Below are 26,103 nucleotides of genomic sequence, written 5' to 3'. Positions count from 1 at the left end.
AGCACCCCAAGTCCAGACCCACTGAAACCTGACAGGTTGAGTGCGGCCTGTGTGTCAGCCCAGGCCCTAGAGACGGGGACTGTGACCGCAGCAGTGCCCGAGGCCCTGTGCTCCAGTCCTGCTCCTCAGTGTGGCACTGCTGGGAGGTGGGAGGACCTCTAAGAGGTGAGGTGGTGAGGAGTCTTCAGCACAGGGGTCCTGCCCTGCAAGAAAGCCCCTTCCTCTGGCTGGCCACAAGGGGAAGATTTTGCTCCACTGCTCATTACCCCCATGTGCTGCCCCCACCTCCACCAATGGGATAACCCTACCATGGACTGGCCCTTCAGCACCTGCCCACTACAAGGAAACCAGAGCTCTGCTGGCCCCAGACTCATCCTGCTCCCTCCAATCCTCGTCTAGACACCCACCCAGCCCTGTTGTGACGGTGGGCAGGGAAGGCTTGGACACAGCAAGGCACGAGTGCACGGAGGCTGCAGGCCACGCCACGGATGCCCCCAGCAGAGTGGCCAAACGCTGACACCCCAGAAGAGGCCTGGGTGCCTGCATGGGGACCCTTGGTTTCCAGGTGGGAAGAGAGACTGCTCGCAACCAGGGTGCAAGATGCAACCAGTGCAGAGACTGCAAGTCCCCTGTGCTGCTCAGGTCCTGGCAGGTGGGCCAGGCCACCAAGAGCACGGTGCGGCCAGGAGCAGCACCCTGCCACACCTCCTTCCTTAGTCCCCAGCCTGAGTTTACCTGTGCTGGGCCTCCCACTTGTGACTGGTGGGACTTCTAGGAGGCGGCAGAGGCTCCCGTTCCTTCACCGCACCTGCCACCGTGCCCACACCCAAGCCTGCCCCTCCCCGTCCCCTTTCCTAAGGTCCCTGCAGACCGCCCAGAAAATGCCCTTTGACAGCAATCAGGCAGTGAGGCTGGAAGGCTTCCGTGACACGGGAGTCCATCTACCTGACCCCAGACCCTAATTTCTGGGCAAATAAACTAGTGCCACAAAATTGACCATCAATGCAGTATCTCGAACCATTGTTGGTTCAATTTTCCTTCTTTCTCTTCCAGCCCTGGGAGACTTTTCCCTGGACTTCTCCTTGGGGACAGTTGGGGACACGAGCCAAAAGCAGGGAGGATGAGGAAGAGATGTGCACCACAAGCCACACACCCTATGAATCTACTGATCTCTCTGGAACTGTACCTGTTTACCTCTGGCATAAAGCAGCTACTGGGCCAGTGAGCTGCTAATGCCAAGAAGTCGGACGCCAGATGCCAGGGCTCAGCTTTAGACACAAAAGACCCTTTGGAATGCGGAAGCCATCCCAGTGGCCCTACCCGCCACCCCCCAGGAAGGAGGCTGAGTCCTCAGGGGTTCTCTGTTAGCTTTGAGAGACTCACGTTGTCCCGGATGTTGATGTCGGAGCCCTTGGATAGCAGTAGCTTCACAAGCTCCACGTGCTTATACTCAGTGGCCCAGATCATGGGAGTCCAGCCGCCATCGTCCTGAGTGCAAGAAAGGAGACAGGCTGCCACAGCTGCCAAAGACACATCCATGCAACGCACACATCTCTCCCTGGGCCTGGAGAGACCCCAGCTGGCAGCGTGATGCTCAGAGCATGCTCTGGAGGCCTGAGCATGCAGGAGGAGCCAGAACTGGTCCCGGGCCCTCCCATAGGCATGGCTCCCACAGCCCCCTGGAGGGGTGGAGCTACTGGCCGCCCACCCCAGTCCAGGCCAGGAGTGGGCATAACCTGGTCCAGGCAGCATGAAAAGAGACTAAAAATGATGAGTCCAGAGAGACCCAGGGAGCACCACCCACAGGAAGACTGGTAGGAGCGTGAGCAGCAAGGCTTTCCCTTGGTCCTGTTGACCTCAGGGATAACTTCGAGCAGGAGACAGGCCAACAGATGGACACCAGGGCAAAAAGGTCTCCGGATCAACCACAGACCATGTGAGCTGTCTTCCTACTATGCTCACCTACTATTTCCGGGTCACGTCATTCAAATCAGAAAAAGGTGCTTTCCAGGGCCTGAGGACTGTGCTGCCAGTTCTGAGCAGACCCAAGGCCCCCGCGCAGCCTCCACCACTGCCAGCAGCAGGCATCGCCAGGCCCTGGGCACTGGGCAGAGGGGTAGGGAGGGCACAGGGCAGCCCGACCTCATGAACAAGGGCATGTGTCAGGGAATAATAAAATCCAGCAGATGGGTGACGCTGCAGATTGAGCAGAGAGGGAACCAGTCAAGAGGACGCAGGAGTCAGGTCTGCACCGCAGGCAGCGAGGCAGGGCCTGGGCCGAGGCAAGGACAGAGCCTCCCGAGGGAGCTGGAGACTTGCCCCAGAGCTGAGACGCTGGAAGCCCACTGCTGAGCAGCCTGGATGCAAGGCCTTTTTAGGGCACTCTCTGGCTTGACAGACACTTGCAGACATCCACTGTATGCCCAGCACTGACCACAGGTCACTACGTGGTACAACAGCACCCTGTGGTTCTGACAATGGGAACTGGCTGAGTGAACAGTGAGACCACAGCCACAGTCAGGGGCAAGCCAGGCTGAGGGAAGCCGGGAGCCCTGAGGCCAGTGGGTGCCATTCCAGGTAGGAGCTGCTGGCACACCACACGCCAGCTACAAGGCCTTTCAGGACCTGGGGGCTGTGAAGGGGATACACCATGGAACAGGGATGCGGCTCTACCTGGCAGTTGACATCCATCTGTCCATTGGAAAGCAGGTACTGAACCACATCGTAGTGCCCCTTCTTGGCAGCCAAGTGCAAACACGTGGAGCCCTCTGCATCCTGCAACACAAATGCCACTCAGTCCAGGACACCAAGCTCCTGCTGTGGCCCTCCACCAGGGCCAGACTCCTGCTCTCACACTCCTGCTCGTCCTGTCCCCGGCCACCACCTAGCGCCAAGCCCCTGCCCCTTGAGAGCTGCGCCTCAGGTGGCAGCAGCCTCCACCACACACCAGCAGGCGCGCCACCACCAGACCTGCACATTCCCACCCACCCTGCACTGCATGGTCAGGGGATGAGGGCTCTCGCCAGGACAGTGTGTGGTGCAAGCACTGCTCAGAACGGTCCTGATAGGATCCCGGGACCTGCTTTGGACCACAGCAGAGCACTCGGCCCTCTGAGAGCCAAGTGCCACACGGCACATAGAAAACAGCAAGTCAGTGACAGTGCTGGGGTTTAGAACAACACGGGGTGGGAAGAGCGGGAAGCAGGCAGCCCGTACCTTCCCCTCCCTGGGCCTGGATCCCTGCTGCCAGGCACACTGTGTCAGCAGCTGTGTCCTCAAGGACACTGCAGATCACACTAGTCAGGACAGGCCCAGAAGTCCCCAGATGAGCCGCAAGGGCTATCCAGTTTGGTTGGCGACAGCTGGGCTAGAGGCCACCAGAGAGTACCCACCTGCCCAGTGGGCAGGCTCCTGCAGAGATAACAGGACCACACACGGATTCCTGCCCCTGCTCCCATAGGCCTGCCTCTGCCCGGACCTCGTCTTTGCATTACTTTTCTATCTCAGAGCCGAGAACCCTGGATTTCAGCACATATCATCAAACATACTTCTGCTCGAACTGTGGTTAATCAGGATACCACCTTCCTTAAGAGCAACCCCAGCCTGACTCCCACGTTACTAGGGCTCAGCACAAACACTGAAAGAGGGCCACAAGCTGCCAGGGACAGCGGCATAAGTGGCAGGTGCCGCCACCCTGGCAAATGAACACACGAGTCAAGAGAAGAGCCTCAGGACGTGCAGTCCCTGCCCCAAGCAGGTGGGGGGCAGAGGGCAGGGGAAGGCTGTTGCCCACTGGGTTCAGAGCAGCCTGTTGCATACCTCTCATCGGAGGGAACACGCCCCAGTGCCCACCCGCCCCATCGTCGTCCCCAAGGTAACCACGCTCTTGAATTAATCCTTCCTCCAACATGCCTCTTGATACGCTCATGATGTGCTCAACGTGTGCTAAGATGGACTCTGGCAAGCGAAGTCCTTCTCCAGCTTCTATCTAGTTCAAGAGGACGTTTCTGAGGCTCGTCTTTGTAGGTAACATGTAGCTCTTTCGCTGCTTTTACTGCCATAAAACTACGACAGCAGAGTCTGTTTTGAAGCCTGTCGCGCTCTAATTGGATCCCATTCTTGGGGATGTACACAATGTGGAGATTCACTGTGGTGTACCCACATGTGCGCACAGGAAGGACGCACTGGACGCATGCCGCTGTCTTTCCCATTCCCATGCCCCACCATGCCTTCACTCCCGTTGTCTGATCCACTCAACTTCTGTTCTTCCCCTCCCCACTTGTTGGGTTAGCTTCTGCATTTCAGACAGAACATTCGACCTTGGGTTTTGGGGATTGGTTTATTTCACTTAGCATGATACTCTGCAGATTCATCCATTTACCAGCGAATATCATGGTCATTCTTTTTTATAGCTAATATTCCATTATGCACATGTACCACATTTTCTTCATCCATTTACCAGTATCAATTTATTATTTCCTGTTTTGTAGGCAGCCTGCCTATGGTCTTTGCACATTTTTCTTTTGGGTTATTTTCTTTTATCTTATTTGGCAGTTCTTTTTATTGGAATCACAGTTTTCCCTATTACTTTGGAGAGTCCCGCACCTTTACCTTTCACACCCAATCCTCAAGCTGTCTGCCCTGTCCACATCTAACTTCACGTGACTGTCCAGCTGGATCTCTGCCTGTGTGTGGAGAGCTCAGTGGGCATCCTTGAGCAAGGACACATGTTGCTGTTCTGTCTGTCTGTCACACCGTCCCTGTACTTCAGGAGCACAGATCATTTTTCAGTATTCCACTTTAATTCCCCATAAAGCTATGCTTCTTTTCTTAATACCCTCTCCTCCTGAGTCTTCTGAGTCTCCTCCGAGCACAGCGACCCCACAGGATTGTGACTCATCTCCCTGTGCTTCTGAGGTCACACTCCGTGCTCTGGGATGTACACACGCTCCACCTAGCTACCACTGCCTTTTTTCCTTGGTACAGGAGACTGAACCCAGGGTTACCACTGAACTCCAAACCCGGCCTCACTAAGTGCTGAGGGCCTCCAACTCAAAACCCTCCTCTTCTGCCTCACAAGTTGTCTGGATTGCAGGTGTGGACACTGCATAAGGCCTTTAGTTATCATTGCTTTAAATGGCCATTAAAAGTTATCACTGCTTTCGTTTTAAGAAATTTAAAGAAAGAAGAGCCTTCCACACCTGCCTTCTTCTGCTTTCTGCCCTCCCTCTGGCCTTGGCATCCTTTGCAGGTGACCCTGCGGGCAGGCCCTGCCGGCTCTGCTGGCCTGCATGGGCTCCAGCCCACTTCCCCTTTCTCTGGGCGCGAGCTCTGAGCTGACGTCCTCTTCTCAGGTTGTCCTTCCACTGGCCCCGGCCCCTGGCTTAGGCAGGAAGCCAGAGCGTTCACAGCAGCGTTCCCTACCTGTGATGGCAGTTTTTCTCTGGTGCTTGTAGGATTCTCTATATTTTGGCTCCAACAGATTGAGCATGTGTGCTTAGGTATTCTTTGCATTCATTTACCTTGCTGGGGAATTGCTGGGCTTCCTGCATCATGGATGGCCATTTTTCCCCAGAATGGGAACTCTGTGCCCCTCATTTGTCCACACAATATCTTCCACTCGTCTCTCCTTCCCATCCCACAGTGGCCCACTCTGCTCTGCATGCTGACGGCTGCTGTGGCCCATCTCCCTTTCTTCTGCTGCCCTCCATCTCCGGCAAGGCATGGAGGGGCTGCCAACTCCAGACGCCTGCCCAGTGGCAGCTCCTCCAAAGCCCACCTGCAGGTTCCCGGTGCCCCAGGACAGCCCTGAGCACTTGCTCCTGGGTCCTCAGCTAGGGTGTCTGCTTGGGCACCAGCTGCCTGTCCTGTGAGGAGGGTGGGAACTGGCTCCTGGCACAAGCTGGGGAAGATATGGAGTGCCTGCCCACCACCACGGAAAGCACTGACTCAGAGCCACCAAAGTCTTCCACATAAAATAAATAAGTAAACTTTAAAAAGAACTAAATAAAAACTTGAAAAAATATTCGATGCGCATATAACTGCATTTGAAAATATGTTGACTTTTTTTGACAAAAGCAATTTTTAAAAATAGTAAAAAAAAAAAAAAAAAAAAACCCCAAACATGTTGGCATATCAAATTGTTAACATTAAAAAGCTTGTAATGGACAGCAAAAATAAGGTGCACTTGGAAACTCCTGAAACAATTTAGAAAGATGTATGAACAGCATTAACAATGTTTATATATATATATATTCTTTTGTTTATATATTTTTAGTTTGTAATCCACACCCATAAATCTATCCTAAAAAAAATTCAAGCTTATACAAATATTTAACATGAAAACACTTACTAAAGCAGTTTTTAATGAAAGCTGAAGATAAGATATTAATACACAAATCTGACTAAAAATGTCATTTGAAGTGGTATTACAGAAAAGCATTAATGATAGCAAAATAGTAAAAACTTGATTTGATTTGAAATAGGAATTGATAAATTAGTATAGAGAAGACAGTCATTTTTTTCTTGGGAAAAATAATGAGTGTTAACATGAAAGACTAAGTTTTTGTGTATGTGTTTTGTTGTTTCATTGTGTCCTCAGCCCTTTATTTTGAGATAGAGTTTCACTGAATTGCTGAGGCTGGCCTGGAACTTGCGACCCTCCTGCCTCGGCCTCCCGAGTCACTGGGATCACGGGCATAGACACCACACCTGACTAAATACTCCTCATGCTTTTGTTTCTGTGGCACTGGGGATGGAACCACCTCCTACATGTGAGGTACCTGCTCAACCTCTGAGCCACACACCCCGCCCCCCGTTCCTTTACATTTTCTGTTGTGGTAATGTATGACATAAAATTTGCCATTTTAACCATTTTTAAGTGTACAAACTTCACTAGGTGTTAATTATACTTACTATGTCATCATAATTTCAAAACTTTTTCATTACCCCCAAACAAAAAGGGTACGCCCATGAAACAACAGGTCCCGGGCCCTCAGTGGGGTCCTGCACCTGCCTGTTCCAGGGCCCTTGGCCAGCAGAAGCACATGGCACCTGCCTCTTGGGTCTGGCTCCTTTCACCCTGTGTCCTGTAGGTCCACCATGCTGACATGCCACTGTACAGGTGGACCATGTGCAGATCCTTCACCTGCGGCTGGACACGGGCACTGCTTCTCTCCAGCTGCTGGGAACAGCGCTGGTCGTCAGATCTCAGCACACCTGCCTCTGGCACAGCTGGGTGGAGCTCTGACTCACACAGCAATTCGGGTCTGGCTTTCACAGAGGCTGCTGCCTCGCACGAGGGCTGGGGTCTCACCTCCTCACCATCACTCCCTTTCCAGCTTCCAGAGGACGGCCCTCCTGCTGGTGTGAGGTGCATTTCCTGGATGACTTATAAGGTCAACTATCTCTTCATCTCCTAAGTGCCCATTTGTGTATCTTTTCTTCAAAACTGGTACCATTTTGAATTGTATCATTTGGGTTCTAAGACTTCAAGTATTCTGAATAGAAACCCTATATCAGATACAGAATTTGCCAATGATTCTCCATCCTGCAAGTTGTCTTTTTACTCTCTTGATGATGTCCTTTGATGCATAGATTTTTAAGCTTAATGAAGTTTATCTAATTTCTTTTATTGTCTGTACTTTTGGTATCATAGGCAAGAAATCACTGCCAAATCCAGGGTCATGAAACTTTGTTTTCCAAGAGTTTTACAGTTTTAGCTCTTTAGTTCTTTGATCCATCTTGTTATTTATTCTCATAAATGGTGTTAACGCATTCTTCTGCATGCGGGTACCGAGTGTTCCTGGCACCGTTGTTGAAAAGTTGTCCTTTGCCCATCAAATGACTCTCATACTCCAGTAAAAGTTACCTGGCTACACACACAAGGGTTCACTTCTGGCCTCTTCTATTCCTCGGGTCTACATTGCTGTCTTTATGCCCATACCATGCTGTTTTCATTACTGCAGCTTTATAGGAAGTTTTTAAAATTGAGAAGGGTGAAGTCTCCAAACTTTGCCATTCTTTTTCAAAAACTGGCTGTTCCAAGTCCTTGAGACTCTACATGAACTTCAGGATGGGCTTTTCTGTTTCCATAAAAAAGGCTGTTGGGATTTTGGTAATGACTGCACGGACTCAGGAGATTGCGCTGGGTGGTACTTCATTCTAACTACACACTGAGCTTCTGCTCTCTAACCATGGGAGGCCTCTCCCTTCGCGCGTGGCTCCTCTGACTTCTTTCAGCAGTGCTTTGCAGTCTTCGATGTACAGGCTATTTGCTTCATTGATGTTTTTCCTCTTTTTGACTCTACTATAAATGGAATTAATTTCTTCATTTTTGGAGAGATGACTGTGAGTGTACATAAAAACAGAACTCATTTTTGAGTGTTGATTTTGTATCTTACTGCTTTGGTGAACTCATTTGTCAGCTCTAATAACATTTCTGTGGATTCTTTAGGTTTCCTACAGATAAAAGAACAGAGACAAGCTTCCTTCTTTCTACCCAAGATGGATGCTATTTCTCCTCCTACCTCACTACCCTGGGTAGAAGACAGAGAGGAGAAGTGCACTGTGTGAAGGTGGCTGGAAGCTTCCGCACAGGGGCCTGGTGCTTACCTGGGATGGCCACTAATACACCAGGTCACCTCAGAAGGTGAAGAGAGACTTCTGGATGACTGGGTAAATGTCTGAAGGCTACCAGTTCCTAACAGTGTTCCAGCGAGGAACCATCCCCGTTTGCGTTTCTGAGAAAGGCCTACGTACAGAGTAGGAACATGAACGTGATGGGGGTACCTTTGGATCCACTTGTGCCCCGGCCTTAATGAGGTACTTCACTGCATCCAAATGGTTGTTTTCTGCAGCCTCCATCAGTGGGGTCCTCTGGTCCTCCGAGCAGGTATCAATATTGGCGCCCGCCTGGTAAAACAAGGACAGTTCAGGTGTTTGGGAGAGAAGCTACTGTAGCCCTCACCACAAGCACAGATGCTTCCACATCTATAAAGGAGACTGAGTGAGCAGCTGAAAACTTTACAGACTACGTCTGGGTCTTCCATTCAAGACAGTCATTCTATTACTATCAAGCTCCAGTATAAGCAGTGTTTTTGCTAAGTCTCATTTATAAATTAACCTGATAGAAAATACTCACAGCATAGCAGTGTGACAACAACTTTAGAAGTGAGAAAGATGGTGCAAAGTGGCCTGGAGAAGGGGCATGCGGAAGGGCACCCCATCTTGTTGGGTCTGCTGCCTGCTTCTCCAGCTGTTTCACCAGTTTCCAAAATTAACAGAACCCAAACAAATTTCCTCCAGTGATATGAATTTTGAAGCAATTTTTCTAATAAAGCAAGAAACTAGAAAGACTAGTGAACTAGCAGGTACACATAGGTAAAGCCCCCAACTTAACACTGGCTGTGTGCCAAGAGTAAATAAGCTGCTGGCAGCTGAAACCTTTTCCCCACAGGGGAAACATCCAACTTCTTAGACCAACAGCTAATATTTAGCTTATAAAATAAATATTTACAATTAAATAAAGTGAAAACATTATTTTTGCTATCAGCAATTAAAACACAAATGCAGAACCATTAAGCAAGGAAGTGTTACACAGGCCAGGAGCAGTTAAAGGCCATGTGCTTCACTAGGGGTTCTGAAAGGAACCCCTCGTGTTCTGTTCTGGCTGTTCCCAGAGTCATGGGCTAGAACTGCAGGCTCCTAGGGCAGGGACCAGAGGTGACACTGACCCGAGCGCTGACACAGAAACAGGGGAAAACAGAGTTGATTTCAAATAAGTTTGAAGCCTAGGTCATGCTGCCAGATCTGAAGGCACAGGAGGCCAGAATTCACAGCAGCTGACTTCAACAAGTAAGTAATTTTCACACACAGAGAACAGGGTGGTGAGTGGAGGCCATGCACAGCGAGTGAGGCCAAGGGGGGTCGGGATGCACTTGGGGACCACGCTCTGACTGCACAGAGCACACACAGCTCTGTTCCTCCTGGACCTCCAGAACGTCACTCTGACCTTGGCATCTGGCATGCCAGCTCTGCAGACAAGCAGAGGCCCTCACAGGCACCCCCGGGGAAGACACCAAGTATGGGTTATTGCCCAAAGAATGTTGGCGGTCAGGAAAGAGTCAAAGCTGAGATTTAACAGGTGACTAATGGGATTTGTAAACAGACTAAACAACACAAAGAAGTGTGGCTTCTAGTCATGGACCCTGCCACACATCCAGCAGGGGGCCTACCAAACTCACCCTGAAACTGGCAGGCCCACCATGCACTCCCAAACCTCACTGTGGGCACAACTTCTGCTTCACAGCCTGGCACATTCAGCAGGCACATGAGCCCGTCTTGAATCAACACTCAGGACAGAAAGCACCAGGGTGGAGACAACAGAGGGAGTAGATACAGGCGACCCTGCCTGCAGGCTAGGAAATAATCCCACCAGTGAAGAGGAGCCCACGGGCTCACAAGGGTGGCAGACAGGGCAGCCAGACACAAGGCACTGCTGAGATTGACCCACAGAGCCTGTCAGCCCAGGAGCCAGACCACAGGTGTGCACACCCCTGGAACAGGACCAGGGCTGAGTCCAGGCCAACAGCAGAGGAGCACTATCTGCAAGGCTGGGGTGCTCCCCATGGCTGAGCACCAAGCACAGCAGTGCTAAGAACCACCTCCTCGTCATTCGATTTGTTGCTTCAGTCCAGAGAGCACACACAGCAGGTTCAGACACACTGGGGCTCAAGCAAAACCAGGGCTTCAGTGAGGCCTCTCAGTGAACCCTAAGACGGACAGACATCACACACATTCTCAACAGGCCCCTGTACAGGTAGGTGTAGGACACACAGCTCAAAACCAAGTGCAAACAGGAGACCCACAGGTCAGCTCAGCCTGGGATGGGCCCAGAGGGAGGTGTGAACACCTGACACCAGTGTTAGTCTTCACTGGGGGCTTCAGGAGTCTGATGATGCAAGACACCCACAAACACTGAAACCCAGAGGAGCAATGCCCTGGGATTCAGGGAAAACTAGAGATAAACCCATTCTGTTCCTTTTCCTGGGCAATCTCAGTTGAACTGCTCGGGATTGGAGGAAAAGACAAAATTCACACACAAGAACATCTTCCAAGATTTGTAGCAACAATGAACTCTGTAGGTGGGAATCAGATGAAAGGTGAGTTGTGCTGGGCTGGCCAGACTTCCAGGTACTGAAAAGGTGTTCAGGAAAAGGGTATAAAGAATTCCTGTGTACAACTGGGTGCAGTGGCCACACCTGTAATCCCAGCAACTTGGGAGGTGGAGGCAGGAGGATCACAAGTTCGAGGCTAAACTTAGCAAGAACCTGTCTCAAAATAAAAAAAATTAAAAGCGCAAGGGATGTAGCTCAATGGTAGAGCACCCTTGAGTGTAATCCCCAGTACCCAGCACCCCCAAAAAAATCCTGTATACAAAGGGTTCCCAAGTTATCTAACGTTTCCTTTTGTAACAGCTTCAGCCTCACAAGACACAGTGGACACAGAACAGAGCTCACACAACTTCCCCAAGGACAGCTCTGTGCAAATCATAGCCATGGCAAAGAGAAGAAGTAATGCTGGTCCCACCTGGGATACCCTGGTTTCTGCAAATGAGAATTTGGCTCTTGTTTTGTGTTTTTGAGACTGAAAGAAGCGAGACACAAAAGAATCTGCACTGCCCATCTGCATCAACATAGAGCTGAAAGTGGATAACAGCAAGCCGAGTCGTCTGGAGGAAGGAGCAGGGAACTGAGGCAGATGGGCCCTCCACAATGAGAGCCAGCAGAGCTCGGCCTTGGGGCACAGCACCCGGGGGGCCAGCAGTGCTGAGCTCTCTTTGCAGCCACAGGAAACCAGGGTGCTTGCGTGGTTCTTCTTCAAACTTCTCCAAACGTGTGGCACACTCACACATACACACGCACACTTATCTGCACTGGGTTTCTGGTCACAGGAATTGAATTCAGAGCCATAAGCATGCTAAACACATGTTTTACTGCTCAGCTACAACCCCAGCTCCTTATTTTTTTAAAAAAGACAAGCCAAGGAAAAAAACAATGTCCTTATAAAGAGTGATAATCTGATTCTCAGGAATAGAGTCAGGATAGCAAGGTCACCCTAAATGAACTGAGAGGAAATGACTGGCAACCAAGACTTCCAGGTCCAGAGGAGCACCTTCCAGAGCAGGCACACCCCCAGTGGATGGAGAGGGAATCTCCCCTGCCCCAGGGACCACTGGGCCTCACCCCTGCTGTGCCTGTGTCCCAGGGTGGCCTGCAACTCTACCCCATCCACCCTCACAGCAGCATCCCTGGCTCTGCTGGCACCTGCTCTCGGGTCCCAGGTTCTACACCGTTCTATCCCCTCTTCCCACGTCACCCTTCCCCTGAGCAGCCTAACACTCACCCAATGCATCCTTTGGGGACCCTGCCACACTCTGGCTGACCAGACCTCAATGCTGGCCTAGTCACCTCAGGGTGCTCTGTGGGCAGCACAGAATGTCATTGTAACTCCAAGCGATGCCTTCAGAGAAGTAGGGTGGACTAAGAGGCCATAGAAGAAGATGATCAGAGAACAGGAAAGGGTTCTTGGGATTTCCAAGGGTAAGAGCACAGCTGAAGAGTCCCTCAGGACTGGAAGCTGCTCTAGAAGGTGCACAGCTGAAGAGTCCCTCAGGACTAAGAACAGCTCTAGGAAGTGCAGTGGCAGGTGAGGAGGAAACCTCCGCCAGGAAGCAGTCCAAAAGCCCCATCCCCAAGTGCTAGCTGGAGAGATGAGGCAGACAGGAGGGTGTTTCTCCAAGTCACACAGGGAAAGAACACGAAGGATGTGAACCCTGCACTGTCAGAGCATGCCGACACTACACGGGACTGCAAAGAACCCCAACTACCATGAGGTGAGACTTAGGACTAGTGGGGCTAAATGACAGTCCCCAAGCTTTCCAGAAGCCAAGGACAGTCAATGCGAAGGGTCAGAAGGTAGGGTGCATCAGACTCAGTGTGGCATCTGCAACACAGGTCATCACCAAGCAAGAGGATGGCATGGCACCCACAGAGTGGATAAGGCAGTCCTGAGCCTGTGCAGAAACCACATCCACCCAACCGTGCAAACACAAGACAACAATGATCTACAAACAAACATGCCCTGTGGACTAGATGGCTCAGCTCAAGACAATTTCTAAGCCTGAAGACAGGTCTTTGGAAATAAGCCAGTCAGACCAAACTACTAGAATAAAAAAAATATATATATAAATACACTTAAAAGAACAAAAAAGCCCACAAGACTTGGGACACTGACAAGAGAGCCAACAAGGGCAAATATGAGTGTTCCAGAAGCAGGGAAAGAGAAAAGACACAGAATAGCTAGTCAACAAAGTAGCTGCTGAGAACCTACAAGCTTGGATCTCCATTGGGAAGCCCAGGGATGCTGACCAATCTCAACACAAATCACCAGGGAAAGAGAAGAGCAGCACAGCCCATACCAGAGACTCCATCTTGGCCAGCAGCAGACTGAGCAGAGCCCTGTAGGCCAAGAGAGAGTGGGATGCTGAGGGGAAAAAAACAGCTGAGAATGCCATACCTCAAGAAATGAGAGAGAAACAAACCCAGCACCAGCCCAGCCCCAGGAGAAACACTTAGGGAGCCTTCTGCCTGAAGCAAAAGAAAGACAACTACCACCCTGGAAACCTGGGGTGCACATTCAACAGGAGAGGAGACACCCAGAGAAAGGAGACTCACCCCATCAGCACTGAAAGCCACCAAGCCACCAGGACACACTGGGATGCTGAAGGAAAAGACCAGGATACACAGCAGTACCAGAAAGCAACAGATCGAGGGTCCTCACTTCCAAGAGCCTTGAATGCAAACACATGGACACACATGGAAACCAAAGCCAGTAGGACTGGGCCTGCTCCCATCAGGTAGAGCAGGAGTCAGACAAAAGGTCATGTACGGGGGCCGTTCAACCAGAGCAAACCACCACCACAGGAGATCCACACCCCTGCTAGAGCACAGCTGCCCAAAGCAAACGCCCCAGATCTAAAGGAGAGGAGGACTCCACTGAGTAAGAGCTGGACATCCACCCACTTTGCACAGATCCCTCACACAAAAACACCAACTACCCCAGGGTGTGGGACCAGGCTGAAGGAAGCAGGCCACTACAGTGAGCCTGAAAGGGCTGTCTCTCAGCTTCCCGCCTGCCATGGGCTGAGGTACTCTCCTCTGCCATGATGCTGTCCTCACCTCGGCCCAGAGCAAGGGAGGCACAGCACCATGGATCAAAGTCTCTGAAACCATGAGTCAAAATTCATCTTTCCTCTTCCATGCTGTCTGTGGAAGGTGTTTCAATCGCAGCAATAAAAAGCTGACTATCTCTGGGACCATTATGACAACCCAAGAACAAGAAATGAATACATTTCTGAACCCATACAATCTACCAACATTGAGCCACCAGGATATAAATCATCTCAAAAGACCATTAAGTAACAATTCAATCAGCAGCAAAGTTACCCAACAATGAAAAGTCCAGCACTGGATGATCTCAATGCTGAATTTCACCAAACCTTCAAAGACTACTAATGCTAACCCTTCTCAAACTTTTCCAAAGAAATGAAAGGAGCAGCCAGGTGTGGTGGCTTACACCTGTAATCCCAGCAGCTCAAGAGGCTGAAGCAGGAGGATTGCAAGTTCAGAGCCAGCCTCAGCAACTTAGCAAGACACTAAGCAGCTCAGTGAGACCCTGTCTTGAAATAAAATACAAAAAGGCCTGGGGCTGTGGCTCAGTGATTAACTACCCTGGGTTCAATCCCCAGTACCAAAGGGAAGGGGGGTGGGGGGAAGAAAGAAAGAAAGAGAAAAAAAGAAATGAAATGAGGGAACCCTTCCCAACTCATTCTACGAAGCCAGCACTATCCTGATAACAAAAACCACCAGAAGACACAATGAAAAATGGATTTCAGAACAATTTCCCACATGTAGATACATTAAAGTTTCCTGACAAAATACTACCATATTGAATCCAACAGTACTTCAAAAAGCTCATAACCATGGGCGGGAGTGGGGGTATCATCCCAGGAATCAATATGCATAAATAAAAGAGTGACTTGTATTTGCATCACAAAGGACACAAACACAATCACCTTGACAGATGCAGAAAAACCTTCTGATAGTGTTTAACATCCCCTCCTAACAATGATACTCAACAACAAGGCACAGAGGGAGCATGAGGTGACACAACACAGCTGGCACCACTGTGGTGAAGGGTCCGAGTGTGTCCAAGACCCAGGGCCAGGCAAGGATGTGCAGTTTGGCCACTTATTCAGTGTAGTACTGGACACCCTGACCAAAGCAGACAGATAAAGAAAGAAACACAAGGCATCCAACAGGAAGGAGCAGGTCACATTACCTGTTTGCAGATATTGTGATTTTATTTTATTTATTTATTTATTTATTTTTGGGGGTGCTGGGGATCAAACGCAGGGCCTTGTGCTTACAAGGCAAGCACTCTATCGACTGAGCTATCTCCCCAGCTCAGATATTGTGATTTTATATACAGGGAAACCTAAAGACTCCACCAAAAAAACTGTTAGAACTGACACATGAAATTAGTAATGTTGCAGGGCACAAAAACTCAGTAGGTTTTTCATACAGTAACAACAAAATCGCAACAAAAGATACATATACAAATGTGTGTGTATGTGAATTTAACCAAAGAGGTAAAATTCCAGAACAATGATGAAAGAAGTTGAAGAGGACTCCCAAGCACATGAACTGAAAGAGTACTATGAAACACAAAGCTACAAGTGACTGCGGATTCAGTGCAATTCCTATCAAAACACCACTGACATTCTTCATGGAAATGAAAAACAACACTCTTAAAATTCATATGGAACCACAAAAATATCTGAATATCAGAGCAATCCTGAGCAAAAAGAATAAAGCTGGAGGCCTCACAATACTGGACTTAAACACACACTATAAAGCCATAATAACCAAATCAGCAGCCTCCTGGCATAAAAACAAGGCACACAGACCAGTGCAATAGAATCGAGCACCCAGAAATAAATCCACATATTCATAGCCAACGGTTTTTTGACAAAAAGCACCAGGAACACAAAATGGACAGAGGACAGCCTCTTCAACAAGTAGTGTGGGAACTGAAACTGTGGCACTAGCAGGAGAAAACTGGGAAATGCTCTAGGACATTGGTACGGGCAGAGAGCTTTTGGATATGACTCAAAAGCACAGGCAACAAATGTGATTACATTAAACCAAAAAACTTCTGCACACCAAGGAAAGAATCATCAGAGGGCTGGGGCTGGGGCTGAGTGGTGGAGCGCTTGCCTTGCACACACGAGGCGCTAGGTCCCATCCTCAGCATCACATAAAAATAATAAAATAGAGGTACTGTATCCATTTACAATTAAAAATGTTTTTTTAAAAAATCATCAGAGTTGAGAGACAACCTACAGAATGAAAGACAATACCTACTAACTATTCATTCAACAGGGGGTTAAATTCTATACTGTGTAACGAATTCAAGCGATAGAAAAATCCAATTTTAAAATGGACAAAAGATCTGAACAGACATTTCTCAAAAGAAGATATACAAACAGGCTGGGCGTAGTGGCACACTCCTATAATCCCAGCACCATGGGAGGCTGAGGCAGGAGGATTCCAAGTTCAAAGCCAGCCTCAGCAACTTAGTGAGGCCTTAAGCAAATTGGTGGCCTAGGACTGGGGATGTGAATGTGCCCCTAGGTTCAATCCCTGGTACAAAAACAAAAACCAGCCAACAAACATATGAAAAAATCCTCAACGTTAATAATCATCAAGGAAGTGGAAATCAAATCCACAGTGAGATATGCCATTTTCAGTAGAAAGAATATTTTCAAAATGACAGAGGTAACAAGTGTTAGTGAGAATGTGGACAGGAGACTCTATACACTGCTGGTGGGGATTTAAACTTTCTCAGTCACTAGGGAAGTATGGAGCTTCTCAAAAAAATCAGAATTAGAACCATCATCTTGATTCGGCACCCACTCCTGAGACATATGCGAAGGAAAGGAAATCGGTATGTCGAAGAGAAATCTGCTCTCACGTGCTGACTGCAGCAAGGTTCACAAGTGCCAAGACATGTTGTCGACCAAGGTTCTTCCACAGATGAAAGGATAAAGGAAATGTGCGGTGAACACAATGGAATATTATTCAGCCATAAAGAACGAAGTCCTGCCATTTGTGGCAACATGGATAACATGAAGGACATCATGTGAGGCACAAGTCAGATGCAGAAGGACCAATTCTGCATGTTCTCATTTAAATGTGGAAGCAAAGAACAGAAGAGTGGTTCCCAGAGGCTGGGAAGGGTGGGAAGGGGGCAGTGGGGGTGGGGCTGGAGAGGATGGCCAATGGGCACAGGGAGCTGCTGGCAGGAGGGATCACTTCTAATCTTCTACAGTAGAACAGGGTAACTCTGATTGGCACAATTAACTGAATATTTCAAAACAGCGAGTAGAGAGGATCTTGAATGTTCTCCAAAGAAAGGATTGACATTTGAGGTGATGGATACACCAAATGCCCAGATCTGTTACACATTATATACATATTTTGAAACATCACCCTGGACCCAATAAATATGTGCAATTACTATATGTCAGTTACAAATTTAATTTTTTTTAAACCACCTCTTATATAATTAAAGCAAGTTCTGGAGATGGAGAAATAACAGGTAGTGGTGGTGAGGGAAGATCTAGGTGGAGTGATCTCATCTTTGGCAGCAGGTCAGTAAATATCAAAACCTAAACCTAAACTAAAACTGAACAAGTGGACGCATAGCCACACAATGTGAGGGACTGCGAGCATGGAGACCGACGCCAGAGGAAACAGCTGGAGCAGGGCCGGTAGCCCAGGGCCACGAGGTGCAGGAGGCGGCTTTCCTGCAGTGGCCTAGCTGCACCAGCGCTGCCTCAGCTGGGCCAAGGACCTGGAGTCGCTTCACTCCAGCAAACACGGAGGAGAGCAGGGAGAGGTCTGGGCAGCGCGCCTGCAAACCTGAACCAGCATGTGGCAGATGTCCACGTGGCCGGCCTCCGCCGCGGCGTGCAGTGGGGAGCGCTTGTTCTGGTGCTCCATTTTGAAGTTGGGGTCGATTCCATCAACTGTGAACAAACACGGTTTTGCTGGTTACGTTAGCTGCTGCCAGAGATGTGCCTCAAGGTGACCCTGATGGCTGTGGCACCCAGAGACGGCTACCTCCCACACAAACAGCCATGCCGAGCCACACTCAAGCCACCACACCACTCTGTCTGGTCAGGGCCAGGCCCCGTCTCTGTGTACAGGACTCACATGTGAGCCAGCAGGAAGGCCTGTCCATCAGAGGTCAGTAACGACAGGCGCCCCTCCCTCACACCCTTCCTGACTTGGGGTCTGGCTGTTTATGTGCGTTCTTGGGCTGGGCCACCCCAGGCCCGTGAGGACACTAACAGAGGCAAAACTGGCTCTGGGGTCCTGCGACCAACAACTTGGACATCTGTCAGATGCTCAGCAGAGAGGCCAGTCATACAGAAGTGAAGTGACTTAAAGACTAGGTGAGGTCGAGAGGGAAGAAAGTAAATAGCCATTTCGGTCAAAGTTAAATGAAACTTAAACTGTTTAACTTCTCTCATGATTTGCTGTCAGGCAAAAAACTTTATAAATCGCCTCTTTCAACCCGGAGATGAACTGCTGAGACATCAAGCCTAGAGCCGTGGGTTCAGAGCCCAGGCTGTGCAAGGCATGGCTGCTGGAAGCAGGAGGGCACAGCACCACCCGTCCACAGCCAACTACCTCAGCCCCCTCTGCGGCCTTGCAATAGGCCCAGGCACTGGTTTCGCCTTTCAGGTACCTACATTTCTGACTGATTTCATAGTCACCCGCTTCCTCCTCAGAAGTCAGAAATGCACTTGACCACTAGTGCCACGAGCAGGTGAACGCGAACATCAGAAGCATGATGGCACCACTGGGCACTCACGTTCATGTACCAGAGGCTCATGAACACAGCAACGGTAAGATCAGGCTCGTAAAAGAAAGGGGTAACCAACAGGACTGCGCTCCGCTCCTTCAGGTGCCCATGCAGGCAACTCACCCAGCATGAGGAGCACCTTCTGCAGCTCGCCCTGCCTGGCGGAGAAGTACAGCTGCTTCGGGTGGAAGCGAAGCTTCTTGGGTCTGTAGGAAAGCAGAGGACGTGGTCAGCATAGCCCATGTTGCAACAGCAAACCTGGAAGCCAAAGGCCCTGGGGGACAGCTGCCTGCCAATTCCTCAAGGTCACACACATCAAAGCCACCAGTCCCGAGGCACCTCACAGTCAAACAGAACAACCAACCTCCTCTCAGTTACAGCATGAGAATGCTCACACCAGGAGCTTCTGCAGCTGTGGCAACAGAACCCAGGGTCAAGGGCAAGTCACTACTCTGCAGCACGTGGAGGGAGGCCTGAAGAGCCACCACAACACAGCAACAATGAGGCCATGTGTACAGCCCAGTCTCTGCCTGCAGCACAGTGGGTGACAAGAGCTGTCACCAAGCTACACCAGCCAACTTCCAGCAGTAAAGAAGGGCCTGGGGCTGCAAGAGCTGGGGACCCAGGTTTTTTGCTGTGAAAACTTAAATAACTAAATTGTTTAAATGTAGAGCAGTAACTGGGGGGAGGGGGTAGGTAGGGGTCAGGAACAGTCAGGGCCTGGTTGGTACAGCAGGGACTGAGAGTGACAGGTGAACAGAACAGTCGTTGTAAGATCAGGCTTAGAGATCAAACAGAGAGAAGGCTACAGGGAGACCCACGCAGGAAAGGAAGAGGTACACCAGAACTTTGTTAACACCGGGAGTTTTCCACTCACGGAAGAGTGGACATGCTACTCTTACTCCTGGAAGAGGGTGAGGCTATACCAGGGAAGGGAGGACCTGGGTGTCCTGTAGGCCAGAAGTGCCTATGGGTATCTGGGTATACGGGGTGTGAAACTGGCAGGAAAGCCTGCACAGGCAGGGGTGGGCCCTGGGACGGTGCTTCTGTGCCAGTGGTCTGTGGGCGGCGCACCCAGGGAGTGGGTCGACAGGGCCTAAAAGACCGTCCTTCATCAGGCCCAAGGGCCTCCCTTCCTGTTCTCAGCATGACGAAGAGGACAACTGCAATGGTTCCCCAAACAGCATAAGAACAGGAGACTCATTCTGACCAGTGGTGTCACTCACACAGCTGAACAGCACCATGACCCCCAGGGCACAACACAGCAGTCATCTCTGAAACCAGCTCTTACTTTTCCGAGTCCAGAGCGATCAGAGCGCTTTCCAAGGTTTCCTTTCCGGGTCCCTGGGAAAGGCCAGAGGTTGGCCTCGCCAGTCCCACCGGCCCAGTGGGATCGAAGCCCTCGGGCACCTGGGGAGCTGCACTCTGCGGCTTGTCATCCTCAGAGAGTGGGGCTCCAGCAGTGCTTCAGGGAGAAAATCATTGAAATGTTGGTTTCAGCATCCGAAAACCTCTCTTCTTGTGGGAACCAATGAAAACATAAAACACCACGTGCTTCGACCTGTCCACGCAAGCTGCTTCTCCAGCAAAGATAATAGCCAGCCCGCTTGCTACCTACTTTGTCCAGGGTATGACGTCCCTAAATTCAGAAGCCCACTCAAGCGTGGGGGTGAGGCTCCCAGAACATCACACCTATCCTCCCTGCCACACCCCCCCCCCGGCAGACAGGAACCCACTGAATTGATATCTTTCAATCTTTAGTACGGAGGTGTCCACAATTTGCATCCTTTAAAAGACCTTCAATTAACTTTTTGGGTTATTTCTGTCAGCATGAAACTTATTAAGCTCTGCACTCCCTTTTTTCTGGGTGGCCTGTGGGTTTTGTTGCCATTCTGGAAGGGTCTCTGTGTCACCTCCCTTACCACCAGGCTGCGGCTGGAGGGAGAATTTGTTGCTGTATCTGTCCTTTTCTCTTGCTGACAGCGTCAACTCTATAACATTTTTAGTCACTTCCACTGGACTCTTTCAGGAAGGTGATTGATTCTAGAAGTCTCTGTGAATACTTCTAATTCAGACTGTTCTCCTATCTCCAGGGAGGGCTTCTACCCTGCTTCCAAGAGTGTAGCAGAGTTGGGCACTGTGGTGCATGTCTGTAATCCCAGTGACTTGGGAGGCTGAGGCAGGAGGATCACAAAATCAAAGAGAGCCTCAGCAACTCAGCGAGATCCTGTCTTAAAATTGAAAAAAAAAGGGTGGGGGGGGAGGTTGGCCTGGGGATGTAACTCAGCATTTAAGCAGACCTGGGTTCAATCCCCAGTATCAAAAACAAGAGTGTAGCAGGAAAGGCCTGCAGCAGCTGACGGATGTTTCAGGCTTATACAAACAGCCACTGCAGGAACAGTGCTAGTGACAAAACACTGTAAAGACACACCTGTAAGGTAGTGTGAAAACTGATTCAAAACAGGCAATTGAATCTACAAAAAGAAACTAAAAGAGACCCATGAATAAATGGCGATCAACGAATGTCACTGTTTCTCAAATGTCAGAACTCACAATGAGCATCAGAGCTGGCTGAGACTAAGCTGGGTAGGCATCTGTGATCCCAGCGCCTCAGGAGGCTGAGGCAGGAAGATGGCAAGTTCCAGGCCAGCATGGGCAACTTAGACCCTGTCTCAAAATAAAAACCAGTGAAGGACTGGGAATAGGGCTCAGTGGCACAGCACCCCTAAGTTCAATACCCAGTACCCCAAAAAAAAGTAGAAAAAAGAAGTAGGCCGAGACTTGTGAATAAAGCAGGAGAAACCAGCAACAACTAGAAGGACTCAACAGGGGCTCGGCCTGATGGTCCAGCCAGAGCCACGTGGTCAAGTACCTGCCCGTGGTCGTGTCGGCCCTGCCCTCGGTGACCAGGCTCTTTTCCTGCCCAGGGGCCAGGGTCACTGTAGATGTCGTGTCTGCTTTCGCTATGGTCACCTCTTTGGCCTTGGAGGTGTCCTCCCCACAGTGGGGACAATAGCTGGCATTGTTGACTCGAGAGGCACAGTCCTTGTGGAAGCGATGAGAGATGCTGCTCTCGGGCTGACATTCCATGAAGTTACCCTAGAGACAGGAAGACAAAAGTCACTCTGAAAAAACTGGAGCTAACACTCAGAAAAACAGCTCTACTGAGCCAGGCAGGTTGAGCAAGCAAGTGAAGCAGGTAGGGCTCAGTCCTGGTCCCAAGCACTGCTGCTGGGAAGCAAGAACAGTGTATCTGCTTAGAGCACCCACATCTGCCTGCAGCTTCCAGAGAGAGCAGAAGCTGCAGAGGTCACCTCAGTTCCCCCACCCGACCCCCAGTGACCACCGCTGCTCAGATGCTCTAGCTGAGCAAGAGACTTCACAAGAGGATATGGTCCAGGAGGACCTCAGAGGGCCTATGTTGTGCAGGGCAGGTGGAATAAGTATCTTGGGTCAGAGGGTGAAGGAGACACTGCTGGCATTTCAGTGAGCACTGTGCAGACAAGCACCACAAGAATGGCCACTCCTGCAAAAAGCTAGACAGGACGACACAGAGAAGCAGCTCTACTCGGCAGAACAAAAAGGGTGTTGGAAGACAGGGGATAGCACGAGGTGTAGAATCCAAGACAAGACCTGGAGTAGAAGCTCCTGGCCCAGGTCACAAAGGAATAGCAGATATCTTAGCTTGAGGCTACAGACAAAGGCAAGTGCAGGTACCCACCAGGGCTCCATGGGGAAGGGACCTGTTCTGGGGGCCCCAGGCACTGGTGAGGAGACATGTGATGGAGTCAGTGAAGACAAGATCCTAGCCACACACGAGGGTGCAGCAGAGGGAGGAGATGTGCTTCCCCTGTACTCAAGAGTTCACAGTGCAGTGTACAGTGCAAGGAGCAGAGGGCGCACCACAGGAAGGAGGAGGAGTGTCTAAGGCTCCTGAAGCACTGAAGACCTACTCAGGGTAGGCCCCAGACTTGGGACCAGTCACTGGGCTGAGTTTCTACAGGGGACATGAGAGGCCTGCCAGGTGGGCTGGGCTCTTACCGCTGTGCAGAAGTAGCCGCAGCCGGGACAGCACTGGTGCTTCACCATGCGGCCCCGATGGTCCTCACATAGCACCAAGAGTGGCGCCTTGTTGGATGGACGCATCAGCTCATACTTGACCACGCTGTTTGTGCACCGGCCCAACTGCAATCAGACAAGACCGGGGGTTAGTAACAGAGCTGTGACGGGACAGTGCCCCCACCTGCCAGTCCCTGGCAAGTGCCCAACACAGAGGAGGTGCTCAGCAAGTGGGAGCTTACTAAAAGAGCCATGGGCAGTGCAAGGCAGGTCTTGACTGGGAACACATGAAGAACCTGCTGCACACCTACCAGCACTGGGAACCCAAGGAGGGAAGCTTCGTATTCTGCACCGCCTGTGGAAGGCAGCAGCCAAGGGACCACACTGAGGGGACCCGTGCCTTAACTCAGGCAGAAATCAAGGGCATCATCAGGGTAAGAGGAGAGCAGGACGGCAGAGTTCACTATGGTGCTCTGCAAGGAACCGCATGGCAAACCCCTGAGGAGACCAGGACAGTAGCAGCAGCCTACACAACAGGGTCACAGCTGAGGTGCGAGAGACAGCTGGTCTGTCTGAGGGGTGTGGCCCTGGAGGTCCTGAGAGCCCTGGACTTAGGGACAGTTCTGGAGAAAAGCAGTGGCTGATGGGAGATGAGAACACTGAGAGGCCATGTGCTGCCAGGCACGCGGTGGCTATTTACCACGAGGACAAAGGGTGCAAAGGGTGCTGGTGTCACCACGTAAAGCTCTGAGAGCCAGCGAGACAGTAAGAATAGCCCAGCAAAAGACACAGTGGCAATTCAGACAGACAAACTCAAGTGCTCCCGAAACAAACGACAACGTTCAAACATCTGGTGATCAAAGGAATGCGATACGACAGCCTCCAGCACTCTTTCATTCTGCCGGCACGGGCACGGCACGGTCTTTCAACGTGGCCTACAGACACAGGCCAGCGGCCATGAGATGTGCAGAAAGGACGCAGCCCTGAGTTTCTGACAAGCAATTTAGAAATATGAATGAAAAAGCTTACAAATGCTTCATCTTAAGACACCATCTGAAGACGTGATTCCTAGCACAAGAACACAGCCACACAGGTGTTGTTGTACTTGCAACAATAGAAGAATAGAACCCACAGGTCCACCTGTGGGGGCAGGACGTTCCCAGGGGGTGCACACAACCTGCCAGACCAGCAAGGGGCTTCGCCCAGGATTATGTAAGCATTACCAGGGAGGATTTTGGATTTTTTAAGATAGCTTGGTCATCACCCCATATGCATGCAACAAAAACTGGAAGGAGGGAAAAGCAGGGCACATATAATCCTTTAAAAAAAAAAAAAAAAAAAAAAAAGCCACCTCCTCCCTGCCACCACCAAATGACCCCACTGTGAGCCCTGGTCAAGATGTGCAGGTGCAGATTATTTGCAACTGCTGACTGGAAAACTATTTACAATACATTACAGGAAAAAGGAAGCCCTTTGGAAAAGAAACTCGATGTGATACATACACAACCAACTCTGGATGGACACACAAAAATAGTAAGTACCTCAGTTTTGGAGTAAGAGGCAATTTATACTTCCTTCTTCATGCATATCTGAAGTTTTATAATAAGTACATCTTATTCATAGTCATAAAAATGATAAAATACATGACTTTGCCCAGTTGCTGAAATGGGAACAGAGTTGGAGTAGAGGGTCCTTGGCAGAATGCAAGCAGGGTGGTGTTTTAGAAAGAGGTCTTCAAAGGAATGACAGTGGAACCCAGTCAGGGATGGAAAACAAAGGTATAAAAGAAAGTGTCAGTGAACAAGCACATCCACGCTCAAAGCAACCCAAGTCTCCTCAGGAATTCCTGGCAGAGCAGCAGCACCAGGCAAGCACTGAGCAGGATGGAAAGCGACTGGATAATCAGGCAATGAGTTGGCAAAACAGACTCCAACCTGCCTTCCTCTGGCTGTGCTCTGTGGTCCTCTTCTGGTGCCTGCCACAATCTGGGCTATCTGTGATCTGGCTCAGCAGCACCTGGGACACCGGAGTGTCCACAGCAGAGCAGGTGGGGTACCTAGTTCCATTTCCTTTCTGGAACCACTTAAAATTACTTCTCCCCTCAGAGTTAAGAATACCACGTTTTCCATTTTTTGTTTTCTATGTACTTGGCTGTTGACCTAGGTCAAGAGGAGTTATCGGAGAGGGGCACCTTCTGGCCAATGCCAAGACAGGCTTAGCACTAAAGAAGAACAATACCTTTTGGAGAAGACAACTTTGGTCTCAGTACCTCCTGGAATCCACACAGAATGGGAGCAGCTAGACAGCAAACCAAAACCCACAGCCTGCAAACCCATCAGGTCATCAGCAGGAAGTCAGCTCCCACCCCCCATCACAAGATAGGATCATGCGGCATCTGGAATGGGGGTCTCTCTCGGACACGTTTTGTGTTGCCCTGGAGGTCTCCAGAAACTCTCAGTAACAACTTCTGGGGATCCTGTAGGAAAGGCTGATGGGAACAGACTCTAAAACAGGGTGGGAGCCACAACTGCAGGAGCAGACAGGGAAGGCTTCACTCAGCGGCTCTCCTAATCCTGGTCTCAAGGTCTTCTCAGGCTTTTAAAAATGGCCAAGGAGACTAAAAGTGAGTTATAGTGACTGATATTTACCAAATCAGAAATTTAAATGGGGAAAATTTCAAAGTATCTGTTTAAAAATAGAGTGGTACAAGTCTGCAATCCCAGATACTTGGGAGGCTGAGACAGGATCACAAGTTCAAGGCTTCAAGTCTAACCTGGGCAAGGCAGTGTGACCTCATTTCAAAAAAATAAAAATAAAATGGACAGGCATGTAACATGGTCAGTGTAGGGTGCCCTGGGTTCAATCTCTAGTACCACTAAAATAAATTTAAAAAGAGCAATAAATATCACATTAATATAAAGAACATATTTTAATGCAAAACTGTTTTCTGAAACATTGTCTAATAATTAATTTTAAAGGGCCAGGGACCAAACTCAGGGCCTTGCACATGTTCAGCAGATGCTTTACCACACATACCCTAACCTCCAA

The 26,103-nt window shown here is 50.0% G+C and overlaps 1 protein-coding gene across 21 annotated transcripts in view; it reads right to left on the bottom strand.

Annotated features, from left to right (window-relative positions):
- Nucleotides 1-26,103, bottom strand: part of EHMT1 (euchromatic histone lysine methyltransferase 1) — a 151,952-nt gene that overhangs the window by 17,610 nt on the left and 108,239 nt on the right. For all 21 annotated transcript variants that reach the window (XM_079112741.1, XM_079112748.1, XM_079112755.1 and 18 more), the window contains 8 exons: nucleotides 23,038-23,181; nucleotides 21,869-22,095; nucleotides 20,288-20,461; nucleotides 19,120-19,202; nucleotides 18,048-18,154; nucleotides 8,791-8,913; nucleotides 2,674-2,775; nucleotides 1,384-1,488 (listed from right to left, as the gene is read on the bottom strand). In XM_079112741.1, the coding sequence (XP_078968867.1) occupies nucleotides 1,384-1,488; nucleotides 2,674-2,775; nucleotides 8,791-8,913; nucleotides 18,048-18,154; nucleotides 19,120-19,202; nucleotides 20,288-20,461; nucleotides 21,869-22,095; nucleotides 23,038-23,181 (1,065 nt within the window). The remainder of the gene's footprint in view (nucleotides 1-1,383; nucleotides 1,489-2,673; nucleotides 2,776-8,790; nucleotides 8,914-18,047; nucleotides 18,155-19,119; nucleotides 19,203-20,287; nucleotides 20,462-21,868; nucleotides 22,096-23,037; nucleotides 23,182-26,103) is intronic.

The sequence above is a fragment of the Sciurus vulgaris genome, assembly GCF_902686455.1.
Source record: "Sciurus vulgaris genome assembly, chromosome: 15".
Taxonomy (NCBI): Eukaryota; Metazoa; Chordata; class Mammalia; order Rodentia; family Sciuridae; genus Sciurus; species Sciurus vulgaris.
The sequence above is the reverse complement of the archived record's forward strand: the minus strand, read 5'-3'. Positions and strand labels throughout refer to the sequence as shown.